The sequence below is a fragment of the Lolium rigidum genome, unplaced genomic scaffold (assembly GCF_022539505.1).
Source record: "Lolium rigidum isolate FL_2022 unplaced genomic scaffold, APGP_CSIRO_Lrig_0.1 contig_10586_1, whole genome shotgun sequence".
Classification (NCBI taxonomy): domain Eukaryota; kingdom Viridiplantae; phylum Streptophyta; class Magnoliopsida; order Poales; family Poaceae; genus Lolium; species Lolium rigidum.
Genome location: NW_025899796.1, coordinates 18,139 through 33,719, shown reverse-complemented (window position 1 = coordinate 33,719; position 15,581 = coordinate 18,139). Strand labels below are relative to the sequence as shown.

At 42.7% G+C, this 15,581-nt stretch overlaps 1 protein-coding gene across 1 annotated transcript; it reads left to right on the top strand.

Annotated features, from left to right (window-relative positions):
• The first annotated feature begins 2,568 nt into the window (after positions 1–2,568).
• LOC124680249 (transcription factor efuD) lies at positions 2,569–15,172 on the top strand. The gene is made up of 10 exons (XM_047215336.1): positions 2,569–2,776; positions 2,892–3,014; positions 3,875–3,995; positions 5,230–5,358; positions 7,437–7,546; positions 7,630–7,813; positions 11,212–11,406; positions 11,733–11,957; positions 12,062–12,251; positions 14,877–15,172. The coding sequence occupies exons 1-10, from the start codon at positions 2,751–2,753 to the stop codon at positions 14,969–14,971; spliced, it is 1,398 nt and encodes a 465-aa protein (XP_047071292.1). The 5' UTR covers positions 2,569–2,750; the 3' UTR covers positions 14,972–15,172.
• The last annotated feature ends 409 nt before the right edge of the window (positions 15,173–15,581 follow it).

Sequence of the window (15,581 nt, the reverse complement as noted above, 5' to 3'; positions counted from 1 at the left end):
GCGCGGCGTGCCGCCGCGCCAATGCCTTCTAGTTAGTCTTCAAAATCCGAAGAAAGATTTAGTGTGCCATGGTTGCCATGATAGTACAAGGACGGCGTGTATAACAATCCACAAACTATGCATAGCATCAAAAAATTGAATTTCAAATAAATAAATATGTACTAAAGCCCTGCAACACCACTATGCTCCTGTTTTTTTCATAAAGTTTGAAAATATATTTCAAAAAATCTGAAAACAAAAGCGTGCATACATGTAGATATTTAAAGAATTTTGGCGGAAATTTTGTTCTATTGTAAGCTACAAAAAATTCTAACAAAAATGTGAGTTTTCTATCCCTATATACAGTCACAAATTGGTTTTTCTATAGCTCAAAATTCAATGCAATTTCTACCAAAACTTCGCACGACTATCAAGGACATGTGTATGTATTTTTTGAATAAAAAGTTTAATTATCAAAAAAATCATAAAACAAGAGATCTGATGCTCAAGTGTTGCAAATCTGCATTCCTAAAGCAGCTACATCATTTCCAAATTTATTTCAACTACTATATATAAAGAATGTAGGCAGAATAGATACCCTAATAGGAATCCAACAAGTTCGCTCTTTTCCAAAACGATATGATTCTTTTACATTATGACGGTTTTTTCTCCACCAAATCGCGTGCTATCGTTACCTCTCTCTATTAGTTCCATTTTAACAAACCAACTATATTATACCCCTTGATTCACTGTCTAGAGAAAATTGTTTGAATAATTCACTATCTAGAAAAAACTGCTTGAATATTTCTAAGATTTGGATGAAATAACTATTTAACCAAGGAAGTTATACAAGAACACATAAAGCATAGCAAAAGGAACATATCCAAGCATATTATACCCCTTGATTCACTGTCTAGAGAAAACTGTTTGAATAATTCACTATCTAGAAAAAACTGCTTGAATATTTCTAAGATTTGGATGAAATAACTATTTAACCAAGGAAGTTATACAAGAACACATAAAGCATAGCAAAAGTAACATATCCAAGATAAACATAGCATTTTAACGTAAAAAAGCAGTTAACATATGAGGATTTATCGCATTCAAATTTCGCCCAGAAAATGAACATTATTCGGGTCATATTTTTTTATTTATTCGTATAAATTATCTACATGGACTTCAGGTCAGAACTTTGTTTGCAAAGGAATTTTAAATTAAAAGACTTCTCACCTGATTACACAGTATACGTAAGAAACAACTATATCGGTCAAACGGAAAGAAAGACCGACCTTTATTCTATTTGGTCAACCTAATCTTGAACCCGAACTTCATTCTCGCCTACACATGCAACAATATGTACCTGGGGAGAATTCAGCGGTGATACTTCCAAGATTACTATAACTGAAGACCGTTTGGTTGCTGTTGACGGCTCTGACAAATCACTCCTTGATTGAGAGGTCAGCTGATGATCAATGCTTTGTTGAACTGACTGACGATAGAGATGATCACAATTTACACACGCACACAGGACCTGAACTGAAGAATACTGTTTGTGGGCATGATCAGGAGTTGTACTGCAGCATCAACAAGAGCGGCTGGTGTGCGGTTCTGAGATCATCCAGTCGCGATGCGGCACTGCGAACCAGGATGGCCGCCAGGTGATTGGTAGGCAGCCCGTCCCCATAGACACCCATGGTGGTGGACTTTGGTGAAATCTTGGCAGGGGATGAAAAATCCCAACAATCGATGTGGCGCATCGATAAAATTCGAGTGCCTATTTATTCAGACTACATGCAGAAAAGAGCAAACCCAAAATTAAACTGGTTTTCCTACGGCTTCAAACTCGCGTTAGTACACCTTCTCCTCCCATGTGTCAACAATCGTGATGTTGATTCACTAATTAATATACAAAAAAGATGCAGTAATCCAGTGGCTTTGGAATCTTGGAGAATAAAAGGTAGGAGAAGAAAGAGATTGGTGAGATGCAAGATTGAACCCTGCCTTTTTTCAGATCGATTGCAACATCCAGTGAGCTTTTGCTATGGGACTGAGAGCGCTAGCTTTCTCGACGATGGACCAGCAGGACGTGACTGCGTGCACAGTACAAAGAAGAGCCAACTGTCCAATACACCATCAAACGCCGTTGCCGCCGTTTGCAACCTCCCGTGCGTCAGATCCGCGCCAAGGTAGAAGAAACGGATGTGCTTCACGAGCACCACATGATTCGCGGCGAGGTAGATTTCAATCCCTTCGAGTGCGGAGGAAGACAAGCCGCCGCCGCTTCCCTTAGCGAGGTAATTCGGCGGATTAATTGATGATTGCTTGGAGGAGGGTTAGGGTTTGATACTTTGATTGATGTCTTCCTGGACGGGAAGTCGGGGTTATAGCCTACAGGGATGAATTTATGGACGAACCAAAGAACCATCAACAACTGCTTAAACGGTGGCATTCTTTCGTTTAAAAAATATGGGCAAACAAAAAACGAACGAAAATAAAGAGAGAAACCTTACTTTTTTTATTAGGTAAAAGATAAAGATAAAAATAAAGATAATAATAATTCGTCACCTCTAATTCCCCAACCAACCACGCTGTCACGAGACGAGACGGGACGAAGCGGAAGATTTTCCAAGAAAAGAAAGAAGCCCCCAGCCCCTACCACCGATCCAGTCATCGTCGGCGGCAGGCGACCACGGCGAGGCAGGTGCTGTTCTGATCTGTCGGAGTCTGTCGGCATATGCACTGAACGATCGTACAATACCGTTGCCGCCGCCATGGGCTCCCTCGAGCCTTTCAACCGGTGAGTCTCGGATCCCCTCCCTCGGAACCCTAGCTGTTGCAGCAGCAGCGGTAGCTTTCTTCGTCGTCTCTGATCTTTTCGAGCTTGCATTTGTTCGGTGATCGGTCAACGGCAGGCTAGTGAAGCTGACGGCGCGCGCTTTCTACGATGACATCTCCATGAAGGGCGAGAACCAGCCGAAGACTTCCCGCGGCGACAACCGTGGCATGGCCGTCGTTGTCCTTGATGCTCTCACCAGGTACCGAAACCTCTACCGGGAATTGGTAAAACCTGGTGATATTTACGGCCGAATTCTTACGCTTTAGGCTCGGGAAAGTTTGAACTTCTCGTGAGATTGAATTGTCCGCGACCAAATAGAGCTGGCATAACATAGTTCATCCGTGACAGTGATGCTCTTATTTCTCATTGGTGTAGTTGTATGACTTGAAAATCAAATATCATGAAAGGCCTGGAAATTTTATCCATTGTCTCTCAGGTACCAAAATATACCAAGTGCATCTCGGGATTGTGATTGTTTATTGTCTTTAATTCTTCAATCCGGGATATTGTGACTGCCCATGTGCCCCGGATAAATGGCTCTTATGTAGGTCTTGGTATGAAGCCATAATTGCTTTTATAGAGACTAGTAGTTGTTATACAAACTGTTGTCCCCCCTTGATGGTTTCAATGGAGGCTTATTTTCAGATTAATCCGAAGTAGTTACATAGGTGGGTTGATAACCAACTATAAAATGGTTCCTCACATATCATACCCATTTTATACCAGAACCTGATGCGCTGCTATCTTGTATCATTTTGTATATGTGCTATTCTTGTATTGCGTAGTTTGGTGATTAAAGACGACAACAATTTATGAGGGTATTTTATTACTCAGGGAATTGAAACCTGTAATGCACTAGGGGACTGAAAATTCCTTAGAAATACAAACTGCCCCCCAGTAAAAAGAATGCAATTGTATTTTACGTAGCCTGTATCATGTAGCTCCGTCTGCCATCACCTGATTTGACCTTCTTCTATTCAGTTTCTTTAGTGTATCACTGTCAGCTTACTATTGTCTAAGTTGCATTATGCAAAAAAAACTTTGTACTTTCACCATTAGACGGCAGTGGGTCCGTGAAGAAGACTTGGCTAAATCATTAAAGCTCCACTCAAAACAACTGCGTCGTATCCTCCGATTCTTTGAAGAAGAGAAGCTAGTGACAAGAGATCACAGAAAGGAGGTTAGTTTTGTATTGTTCCTGTTATTGCAGTCTATTAGCTTGTGGTTTTTAGTTTTTTAGCGTAGCTGCATTTACTCCATATCTCAGCCAGCTGATAGCAAAATATTACTATCAAATGTTTATGTCCTCAAATGTTGATAAGCTGTGAAAGGAACCATTCATCAGTGGCCAGAAAATGTGTCGCTTTAGGTCTCAGTTTAACTAGTAGTGATCATGAAACATCTAGATTAATATAAGTAACACAAGTTTTGCATAATCAAAGCATCTTAATATTCTATCTACTCTAGTCAGCTGGCTATTTTTTTTTTAAATTGTGCTGCTAGCCATAAATGACGCTTCACAACAGCACAGTGAGCTCTGTAATAAGCACTATAAAGGACATTTTTCTGTTTCTTTAATGATTGGTGTAATGGTGTTGCTTCATTTGATCTGATGCCTTCTGAAAAGAATTCAGTAAAGGTTTTATATCTAGGTAATTTGCAGTAATCTTTTTAATAGTTAATCTTCAAAGGTAGAACTCACGGGATCTTGGAATTGTTTGAAGCTGGACTATCTTGTATTTGCTTATTTTTTGTGTTTCTTGCTGGAAATTGTCCTCTATCATTGGTTACCTTGGACAGAGGTGCACCAGATTATACAGTTAACATTGTAGCATTTGGAAGAACTCCATATGGTTTTTCTAATAAAATAATTATTCTAATACATTTGAGACAGCTTATGAAGTAGTGATCAGGAAAGTATTCCGTACAAAACATAATAATCAGTGATGCTTGTCTATGTTTTTCTAGAGACATGCTGTTCCATTATTGCGCTTTTGGTTGCTGGAAACATATTGAGCTCATGTTCATATAATATTTGTTAAAATATGTAGCCGAGCCCTTTTCAACAGTTCGGATTTTTGGAAAACTTGGCTAGTGCATCAATTCAATATGGTATCAGAGCCACAAGGTCTTGGGATCAAATCCTACCCAACGCAATATTCCCCCGATTACCCACGTCTAGTGTCTTCCCGTTTATCCAGCCTAGACGTGAGGGGGAGTGTTAAATATATAGCCTAGCCCTTTTCAACAGTTCAAACTTTTGGAAAACTTGGCTAGTGCATCAATTCAATAATTTTAACATCTGGTGTGTGCTGCCTTACCAAAGGAATCGATATATCGGAAGTAAATGATGCTTTCTCATTCTATATTCCTGGCTGTTTCTCTCTAACTTTGTCTTTATCCTATCGCTACAGTCAGCAAAAGGAGCGAAAATATATAGTGCTGCTGCTGCAGCTGCCGGTGATGGTCAACCAGGTACCAAGGAGGGAGAAGAGAAAGTAAAGTTGCACACACATTCTTACTGTTGCTTGGACTACGCACAGGTTAATTGTCCAAAATTTTCGGCAGTTCTATGCTCTTGTTTAAATAGAAAAAAATATTGTCTTGTGCTTTATATAACCTTGAAGTACTTCTATAGTGGCTTTACTAGTAAATATGCCTGCGCGTTGCGGCGGATTGATTTTTACTAAATATTGTTGATGGAAATGCAACTATTATTGGGAATATTTGAGAATATAAATTTTTTTAATTTTCAGAAGTCAAACATAGTCCATAAATCTCAGTCACCTAAATTGCATATATGATAATAATTTTTTTTTAATTGTGAGGTGTCTAACACGTCATAAATCTCAGTCACCTAAATTGCACAGGGAGGTGTGATGCTGCTGGTGAGATATTCACCCAATAGTTTACAACCGTAATTGAAGTTGTCAGCAAGTCACAAATGATAATAAACTGAAACACTTCTTTCGTGTGGGTAGCTAAATTTTCTTACTTCAAGAGTCAGCTAAATCTTTGCAACAAGCTCCGACTCTGTATACAATGTTTGGAAGTGTGCTAATTTTTCTTACTTCAAGAGTCAGCTAAAAAACGGGATCTAGTTTTCAGGTTCCAAACTTTAAACCGAATGAATGTGAACTGATAGCCATATTGCTAGCGAGCGGGGATGATGTAATTTCATTCTTATCTGATATAAAATTTATGCAAAGGCGCTCGGTTGCAAAGGAGATGTAGGGAAATGCAAGCACAGACTTCTTTTCGATCGGAGCCCGGTCATCCTCTGCAGCACCCCGATGCTCTACCCCTTTGTGAACTCGTGCGAGAGGCGAGAACAGCAGCCCCGTCAGCTTACCATCAAGGGAGCTGTTGTTTGCCTGATCCAGCGACCCCGTCCTCTTGTGGCCTGCGTAGCTCCACGCCTACCTCCGTGCGTTGCCGCAGCCTGTGCAGCTACGCGTCCGCCTCAGCGCCGGTGCACTCCGTGGAAAGCCGCGCCTCACCCGAACACCGCCGCTCCTACTTTCTTCCCGCAACCCGCCTCAATCTCAGCTCGTCCCCTGCATAGATCAGTTCCCACAGGCTATCGTGGTGCATGCCTCCGCCCGGATCTACAGCCTCGCAGTGCCGCCGTGGTGGGCTGCCTTCTCCTGCTTCTTCAACTCCGATGAGGGCCAGTGGGGGCGCATGGGAGGATTCTTGGTGCCATACAGGTGAGGGAGGTCCGACGAGGACAAACACGAACGCCCTTTGCTCTGTCCTTGGCGCCGGCCACGCAAGGGAGGCCAAGCGAGGATGACGTGGAGACGCGAGGGGCTGGTCGAGGCAGCAAGGAGGGGCAACGCGCGGGGACGGCTAGACGGTGAAGGGATCTCGCCAACAATGGCGACGCGCGGGACATGAGCTAGCCGGCAGGGGGCGGCACACGAGGTGGGTCGCGGAGGCGTGAGGCAGCACTCGTGCTTGGTGGATGAGGAGAGGGGATTAGGGGAAAATACCTGGTGCGGGATGTGGCCAACCACACGGACGGGGCGAAGAAAAAATTCGAACCTTTTCCACTCGCCGGTGGCAAGGGCGGGTAATATCGGTCAACTCCATGGGTAGTTACAAAACGGACGAAAAAAAGAGGGGAGAAACCTTACTTCCTTTATTAGTAGGTATAGATTTACATATTTAGGAAGTATAATTTCAATATCATCTGTAGTTGCACCATGAATGCAATTTCTGCATAGATAGTTGAACAAGATTGACAGTTCATATTTGTTCGTATTTTTTCAAATGGCAATTATAATTCTCCCCGACTTGCAAAGAGGGGTGAATTCTAGTCTTTATATGCTATCTAGATTCAACCCCAATTTCTGTCGAGAATATGTGTACAAAATATCCGCCCTAATTGTATAGTTGGGGTACACCATTGTCCAGTGTTCAGGTGGAATGCATTGCATCCAGAGTGTGTGGAACCAGGATTTACTATATTTTTTTTCCAATTTGAGATGGGTTTAGGTCATTGGAGTTACTCCCCCCAACACAGGGTTTCCTCCCATTAATCGTTCATCTGTTTCTTTCGGTTCTCCTACCTTACATAAACTATGCTTGACACGATATATCTTCTCCACAAACACAGATCTGTGATGTTGTAAGGTACCGGATACACCGCATGAAGAAAACATTGAAGGATGAATTGGACAGCAGAAATACAGTTCAACACTATGTATGCCCTAACTGTAAAAAAAGGTATTAGGTTTACTTCTAATTTATTATCTTCTAGACAAGTTCGGTTCTTCAGACTCAGCTGTCATTTCTGTTTCAATGTGCAGATACTCTGCCTTCGATGCATTGCAACTTATAAGCTATACGGATGAGTACTTCCATTGTGAAAATTGCAACGGCGAACTAATAGCAGAGAGTGACAAACTTGCTTCTGAGGAAATGGGAGATGGTGATGACAATGCACGGAAGCGTCGGCGTGAGAAATTGAACGATATGCAGCAAAGAATTGATGTGAGTACAAACTTCTTAATACTTTGGTACTCTTAGCGCTAAATTTGAGTACAATATTGATAAATTGTATCACAGGTCCATAACTGACCATCAGCTAGTAAAACTGGAAATGTTCATTCACACAAACACTATAGCCAGACCCACACTGCCCTGCTGATGTAGGTTTTACACAGGCGTATTGCAGCCCAAAACCGCACAAAGGGCTTAAGTTTGGGAACCCAATAAACCTGTTGAACTCGTTGCCCTTGTTTAGAAACAAAGAATCATACCCTTCTACTGAAATCCTCAACTCAGGATCTTCTCTACCTCTTTCTTTTCTCAAACCATTAGAAGATTTGTCGACTATGTCAACAGTTCTCATCGGGGAGCCCAATCCACCTCCACCCCCTCCACTGTGGAGCTAGACGGGTATAGAACCGTGTACTCTGATGGGACAATGAGCATATCGTGCATCAGTGTGCGAATGTAAGCACCAAGCAAGACCTCAGCCACAATGAGAGGGTATGATCTTCCCCTTGGCTGTCGATGAGTGTTTGAATGAAGCAGTGTCTGCAGTACCTTTTCGATTTAGTTTTGCGGTTCATGGGTTCTGTGTCCTTCCAATGCGTCAAGAGGTGAGATGATGCTCTAATTCTAGTTCTCCTTTTGCTGGGTTCATGATGATTTTAGTTAATTCGTACTGAGTTAATATGTGGAATAGGATGATTGGTTAGTGGTGAAAAGAAAAGAAAAGAAAACCACATATGTTGGTGAAAAGGAAAGAAACAAAACCTTTTGTGCAACTTTGACCATGTAATTCGAAAGTGAGTCTCGTTCACTTGGTTGGGGGATTGGATGTACAATCCCACCACCAGGATTGTGGACGTGAATTGTTTTTTCTTTTCTTAAAATTTGCACTCTGAACCTCTGTTGCTGGATTTAGATGTCCGTTTCCTTGAAACAAAAAGAGATCCCGTTTCATCGCAACATGAAGTTCAAATAAATTTTCTGTTTGTTGTGTTTCTTAATGCTGCTTCAAATTATTCTTTCTTTAACCTGTACTGCTTTTTTGATTCCCAGAAAGTTACTTGCACAAGTATGTCTTCACTGTTAGCAAGGTTTTTAAGGTTTTCAAGTACAAACCATCCTTTCACAAGGTAAAATAAAGCAGGGCCTTGGAAATTTGCCCGCTTTAGGCGGTTAGCTTCTGCCTTAGGTGCCCACTTAGGCGTTAGAGCGGGGGTAAAATGCCCTTTGAGTCACACATAAGAAATAGATAATCGTCCCTAAAAAAAGTTGGCGAAAGACAGAAAAACAGAGCAGGGGAAAGTGGGTAGAAGCAGAGAGAGAGAGAGAGAGAGAGAGAGAGAGAGAGAGAGGAGCGAGACGAGTCACACCTTTTTTGCCCTGGCGAGGGGGCCAGAGGGCTACGCCAGAGAAGACGAAGCCCGCCTAGATCTGGACTCCTAGATGGTGGTGCTCTAGCTAGGGGTCGCCCATCGCTGCCTAGGGTTCCAGAGAGGAGAGAGCTCTCATCGCTGCCTAGGGTTCCAGAGAGGAGAGAGCTCTCCATATCAATTGGGTCTGCTTCCCTCCCTCCTCTTATTTCCGCACGATTTCTCTATTCCCAGTTTACCATTCTTGCGTTGGTCCTTTCCAGCAATCTGCTGTCTTTCCCACTAAAGTTGGCTTGGGGTGGTGCCTTACAACGCTCTAACGACGTTCCAAAGCTCTAAGTCGGACACCTTATACTGTAGTCCAAGGCAAGCACAACACCTTGCCATGGGAGGGCACCCCAGCTCCTAAGCGACGTGTTAAAAACTTTCATTCTCAGTTCCATTTTAAGGTTGTAAATGCATTATGAGCTTTGGATCACGTGCTCCCTTCTATCTGCGAAGAGTTATGGCTTTGATGAGTAGACGTGCATGTTTAACTTCAGTGTTCCTCGTGCTTGCTTTTGGTCTGCTGAGCGCTAGTTGACCATACCTCTTCTGCATATACAAAGAGCACAGTTCAAAGCCCATAACAGAATGCCATCTACTCATCTAGTTCTCAGCTTTATTATGCATCATAAACATATATCTAAGAAATATTGCTTCGCTACTTCACTTACATGACTTGTTCTGTAGATCTGGTTAAAGCTCAATGTAAATTTCATCCATATCTTAAAGTTGCAGTTTACCAAGAAATACTTTAACTGCTTGGATGAGATGCGACTTTAGTGGTGTTGGGTGCGAAGACAGAGAGGTTAGTTTACAAGGGCAAATAGTGCCTAAGAGGGACACCTCCCTATACTTGGGATTAATGCTGCAAAGCAATGGTGATATCGGCGAGGATGTTTGCCGCAGGATCAAGGGAGGTTGGATGAAGTGGCGGCAAGCATCTGGCTTCCTATGTGATAAGGTCTCACAAAAGCTAAAAGGTAAGGTCTATAGGGTGGCAATCAGACCGGCGATGGTATATGGAGCAGAATGTTGGCCAACTAAAAGACAACACATCCAACAAATGAGTGTTGTGGAGATGCGATGCTACGGTGGATGAGTAGCCATACAAGAAAGGACTGAATTAGGAAGGAGGTAATAGGTGATAGGGTTGCACCGATCCACAAGAGCTAGTCCAAAGCCGACTAAGGCGGTTTGGATCAATCCAACAGAGGCCTCCAGAAGCACTAATTAATAGTGGTATTCTGAAGAGTACGAAAAATACTAGGAGGAGCAAGGACGTCCAAAGTTGACATGGGTAGAGGCGGTAAAAAGAGACTTTGAGGGATTCAAATGTACCTAGAGATTTGGCTCTTGATAGGATGACATGGAAATCAGTGATCCATATGCCAGATTTTTAGTTTACTTGTTCATTCTTTACTTTCTTCTCTCTCCTTATCATTTTGGTTTCCTTTTGTTTCTGTTGAGTTTCATAACTAGCCTACCTCATCTTGCTTTGGAAGAAAGCTTTGATGTTGTTGTTGCTTGGATGAGATATAAATAATGCCTTATCTTGGAATAAGGACGTTGCATTTTTTATTTGGAAAAAGAGTTTATCACATCCTAAATACACCTTTTGGACGTGGTTACTGTACACTAAGGTGTAAACAATTCTTTTCTCTTCTCTTGTGCAAATGTATGTGTCTTAGAATCTTGATGATTCAGTGGAGACTAAGGTGTAAACAATTCTTTTCTCTTCTCTTGTGCAAATGTATGTGTCTTAGAATCTTGATGATTCAGGGGAGACTAAGGTGTAAACAATTCTTTTCTCTTCTCTTGTGCAAATGTATGTGTCTTAAAATCTTGATGATTCAGTGGAGACTAAGGTGTAAACAATTCTTTTCTCTTCTCTTGTGCAAATGTATGTGTCTTAGAATCTTGATGATTCAGTGGAGACTGATTCTTATATATCGCTTATTTATATTTGTACCGATGCAGGAGCAATTGAAGCCATTGCAAGCACAACTTAAAAGGGTGAAGGATTTGCCTGCTCCTGAGTTTGGCAGTCTACAATCATGGGAAAGACTAAACCTCGGTGCTTTCACACATGGTGATTCTTGTGCAGCTGATGCCTCTAGGAACGCACAAGGGCAGTATAATGGTACACCGATGCCTTATCTTGGAGATACAAAGGTAAGAGTGTCATGTGGATTTATGTAGTAGGAGTTTGTAGTCAAGTAGTATGCATTCTCATAATGATATAACGAAGTAATATTTTAAGTCACTTTGCATAACCAATCTTTTTTTTTGAAACATACATGGAATTCTACACTTCAGATTGTATGTTATCACATTCATTTTATTTTTTAATCATATTATGCTTTTATCAGACACACTTTCTAATTGTATAACTATGTTTAATATGTTGTCACATGCACCCCTGGCTAGTATAACTTATAGCTGATCCTAATTTCTTTCGACCATTTTTGGTTGATCAATCGGGTTATTTGGATTTTTAGGTTGATGTTGAATTGGCTGGTTCTGGTGCAAAAGAAGAAGGTGCTGAATCTGGCAGAAATGGTGCAGAGTTAAAAGTCTTGCCTCCATGGATGGTCAAAGAAGGGATGAATCTTACAAAAGAACAAAGAGGAGAGACCAGTAACACATCATCAAATGGAGATGAAAAATCAGAAGGCAAAGATGCGAAAAGACAGGACCCAAAAGAAGATGAGAAGAGTATACAGGTCAGCCAGCTTAGTATTGAAAATAGAACTGTTTTTACTATTAAAAGAGTTCTTACATTAATTATCTTTTAACTGGATTCCTAAAAAAGTATTTAACTGTGTAGGATGAATACATTAAGGCCTATTATGAGGCCCTCAAGAAAAGACAGGAACAAGAAGATGCCAAGATGATGCAGCAGGAAGGCCATGCATTTTCTTCAACTCATTCTGAGCGGCAGTTGGGCACAAAAACAAAACGTGAGGATGGGGATGTTGAGGATGAGGGTGTTGAATGGGAAGAGCAGGAACCTTTAGGTATCTTATCCTTTTCTTGTTTTTGCCTTCAAACATGGAGTACAATTTAATTATAATGTATGCTTGTAGTGATAGCAAACTGAGTCCTGCTTCCAAACTAGCAATTGTGTGCGTGCATGCATGTGTTGAAAAATGGAAATTAGGCCACGCATACATATAAATGTCGTAATGCAAGAATTGAATATCTTACTAAAGCACTTGATGTAAAATTCACAACAAAGTTGGCCGCAATTGGCAAGAAGAAGCCAATTATAAACAAAAAAAATCATCTGAACCTTGAAGGCACACCAGTTGAATTCGAGAGTCGTAACATTGGATCGAAAGGATGAAAAAACATATGAATGTGTTTTATTAATTGATGCTACGGAATAAGAATAGGTACATGTGTGGATTATTAGACGTGACTCTGCCTCCTGGGTCGCTCGCGCGACTCCGGAGGCAACACCGAAACCCTAAAAGCGAGCGCCACGACCCTCCCTCCCTGGCCGCTGGCGGGGGCGGCGGCGCCCGGCCGCCGAAGGCCGTGGGCTGTGTGTGGCACGCCCCGACGAAGTTCCTTCGTGCGGGCCGGGAGGCGGCGTGGTGTAGGAGTTCAGCTGATAACCTGGCGACGTGGCGGTGGTGCGGCGCGCAGGAGGCGGTGCTCGGGCCCGATTTGGGCCTTGCCTGGGTCAGGCGGGCCGCAGCCTTGGGCGTCCTGTGCGATGTCGTTGGCGGCTGTCCCTCGCGTTGGTTGCCCCTGCTGCCATCTCCCTCCTCCCATCCGCCGCTGGTTGAGGACGCCGGGCGGGCGAGCATGCGAGCAGCAGGTGGCTGCTCTGCTATGCCCCTGCGGCGGAAGCTGCGGGCCAGCGAGCTTCCGGCGGTGGCTGATGGCGCTGGTCGGTGTCCACTCCTGCGACGACAAGGCTGACCCCCCTTCTCGGCTCTGCCTTGCATCAAATAGTCTTCGGAGGTCCTCATTATACGGCCGGGGCAAAAAAACCCGCGCGGCGGCAGCCTGCGCTGTCAATGGCGATGCCCGAGGGTGCCGTTACCTCCTTGGAGGCGTTGACATGACTATGATCGGACTTCCTCCTCGAGCACCGGGGGAAACTACAGGTCCGGCCTGCCGGACCGGGCAGCGGCGGCGTCTCAGCGCCGCTACCTTCTTGAAGGTGCTGCCTTGGATGCGAATGGAGTACCGGATGTAGCAGCTGGAGGTCGACGATGCGTCTCTGGAGTAGTGTGCCACATATGCGCGCGGATGCGTGTGGCGCAACATCTGCCAGCACCAGCACTCGCACTCCCCCAACAATTCTACCCCAGGTCCCGCTGAAGCCCTGCCTCTCACCTGCTGACTCTCTAGGCACATTGGTTGTGAGGTACGTTGGCCTAGGCAGTCTGGAGCTGAAACGTCCCCGGGGGCGTGTGGCAAAGGCGATGTCGCTGCCTTGTTGCTCCGAGTCACGTTGCCTCGCCATTCTTGGCTGGATGCAAGGCTAGGTGTGGCCTAAATGTCGTTGCGGTCAGAGGGCACCTCCTTACCAAGTTGTAGTCGCTTGGTGAGGACGGTCGTGTGTGTGTGTCCCTCCTTCTGGAGGTTGTACCCCTGTTGTTTTCTTCCTATTCAATGAAATAAAACGCAAAAGCTCTTGCGTTTTCTCGAAAAAAAGGTACAAGTGTGGATTGTAAGTGTGGATCGGAGAAAAAGGAAATCCAAAGGTGGAAATGGTATATTTAGGTGATTAATTGTGTAACTTACATAATGGGTGGGTCTAACTTTGTGCACACGACCGGATGAGAATTATGAAATTGGAACCAATAGTTTTGGATGAGTATCACACCCAACTCTTCTTATATTCATAGGGAATAGATTTATCAATTGAACTGCATTGCTCATCTGCATTACTTTTTCCATTGAATGATGAATTATCTATTCTTGAGTTTGACCATCCAAGCTATCTTAGAGGCTGAACATGGTTATCTTATGTCTTATTGTCTTAAAGCTGACAACTGAATGCTTCGATAGAGGCTGTACGTGTTTTTGATGTCTCAATGCTGACATCGGGTATTGATCAGTTAGCAGTTAATACCTCAAGTTTTGCTTGAATCTGACAGCCTGGCACTGTCCAGATGTTTTTGCTCGTATAGCGAGTCGGTTTGTTGGGATGCCATATTGATATTTGTCCTAGGAATGAAGAATTAATTGTTGCACATCTATCAGTCCTAAAATGTAAAGCATATTTTGATTCATGAAGACTTTGGCCACAAATTAGAGATCTAATATGTTGCTTATGTCGTATGAAATTGATGTCAATATATTCATATTAAAAAGATGCTTATGGTTGGAATTTGTATCACAGAAGTCACATATTAATGGGGTTAACTGTTACTTAAAGCCTTGCTGTCTTAACAAACTTAAAAACTCCTAACGTTTACTGTGAAATATTTTTACCTGTTTGTGGGAATTTTCGCATCCATATTGAATCCTATATGTTTACTTTGTAAGCATTTGAATTAAAGGTTCATATGTTAGATATAGTTCTGAAATTTCAATGCGTTAGCATTCATCAGTATGTTTATATAAATTTGTATTGTAGTTCATGCATCAGATATTGGTCTGACATGCTTAAACTGATTTAGGGAATACATCAGAGCCCTATAAGTTTGTAGATTTGAACGCCGAGGCCCCAGAATCTGGCGACGAAGAAGATGGTATTGACTGGGAGGAGGGTTAAAATACAGCAATTTGCTCCGCTTGAATTCGTGTAACCAGTTCAAGTGCAATATGGTGGTTGTGGGATGTTCATAGATACGACATATGTGAAGGCTTGGCCATCATTTTTCTCCCAAATTGTTAAAATTTACCATGATGTGAACTTTGATATTGACATCCATGTGACAGAAGGAGGTGTGGAAAGATTCCGTTGTTACAAAAAGTAGTCATGTTGCTAGAAAAGCTGAACGACCTGTTGGCTGCCACTCGTTTGGCGCTCCCAGCCGAAATTCGGCACTATTTAGCACCGGATGGATGAAACCTTTTGGCCTGAGGAGGCCTAGTTTCCCAGTGGTGAGCCTAGGCCAACCCGGCAAATAATTTGAAATACAAACGAAATTTGGAAAAACACAACGAAATTAGGCTAAACTAGTAAATTTGCCTGTGCGTTGCAACGGGAAAAACGAATTTGCAGATGAAAAAACTTTTGGTTGACCCATGTATTGCATCAAAAGTCCATTTCCCTTTTTGTGTTATCTTTTCCACCAAATTGCATGTGACGGTGAAGTAGAAAAAGTTAAATTTTAAAATGTTAAAATATAGAGCCTAGCATGCAAATAGTTTCTTACATT

What these genes read in the sequence shown, in the direction of transcription:
- LOC124680249 (XM_047215336.1), top strand. Translation starts at nt 2,751, where the DNA reads ATGGGCTCCCTCGAGCCTTTCAACCG. An exon ending in ATATGCAGCAAAGAATTGAT is followed by an intron (nt 7,814 to 11,211) that starts GTGAGTACAAAC and finishes GTACCGATGCAG; the next exon opens with GAGCAATTGAAGCCATTGCA. An exon ending in GGAAGAGCAGGAACCTTTAG is followed by an intron (nt 12,252 to 14,876) that starts GTATCTTATCCT and finishes AAACTGATTTAG; the next exon opens with GGAATACATCAGAGCCCTAT.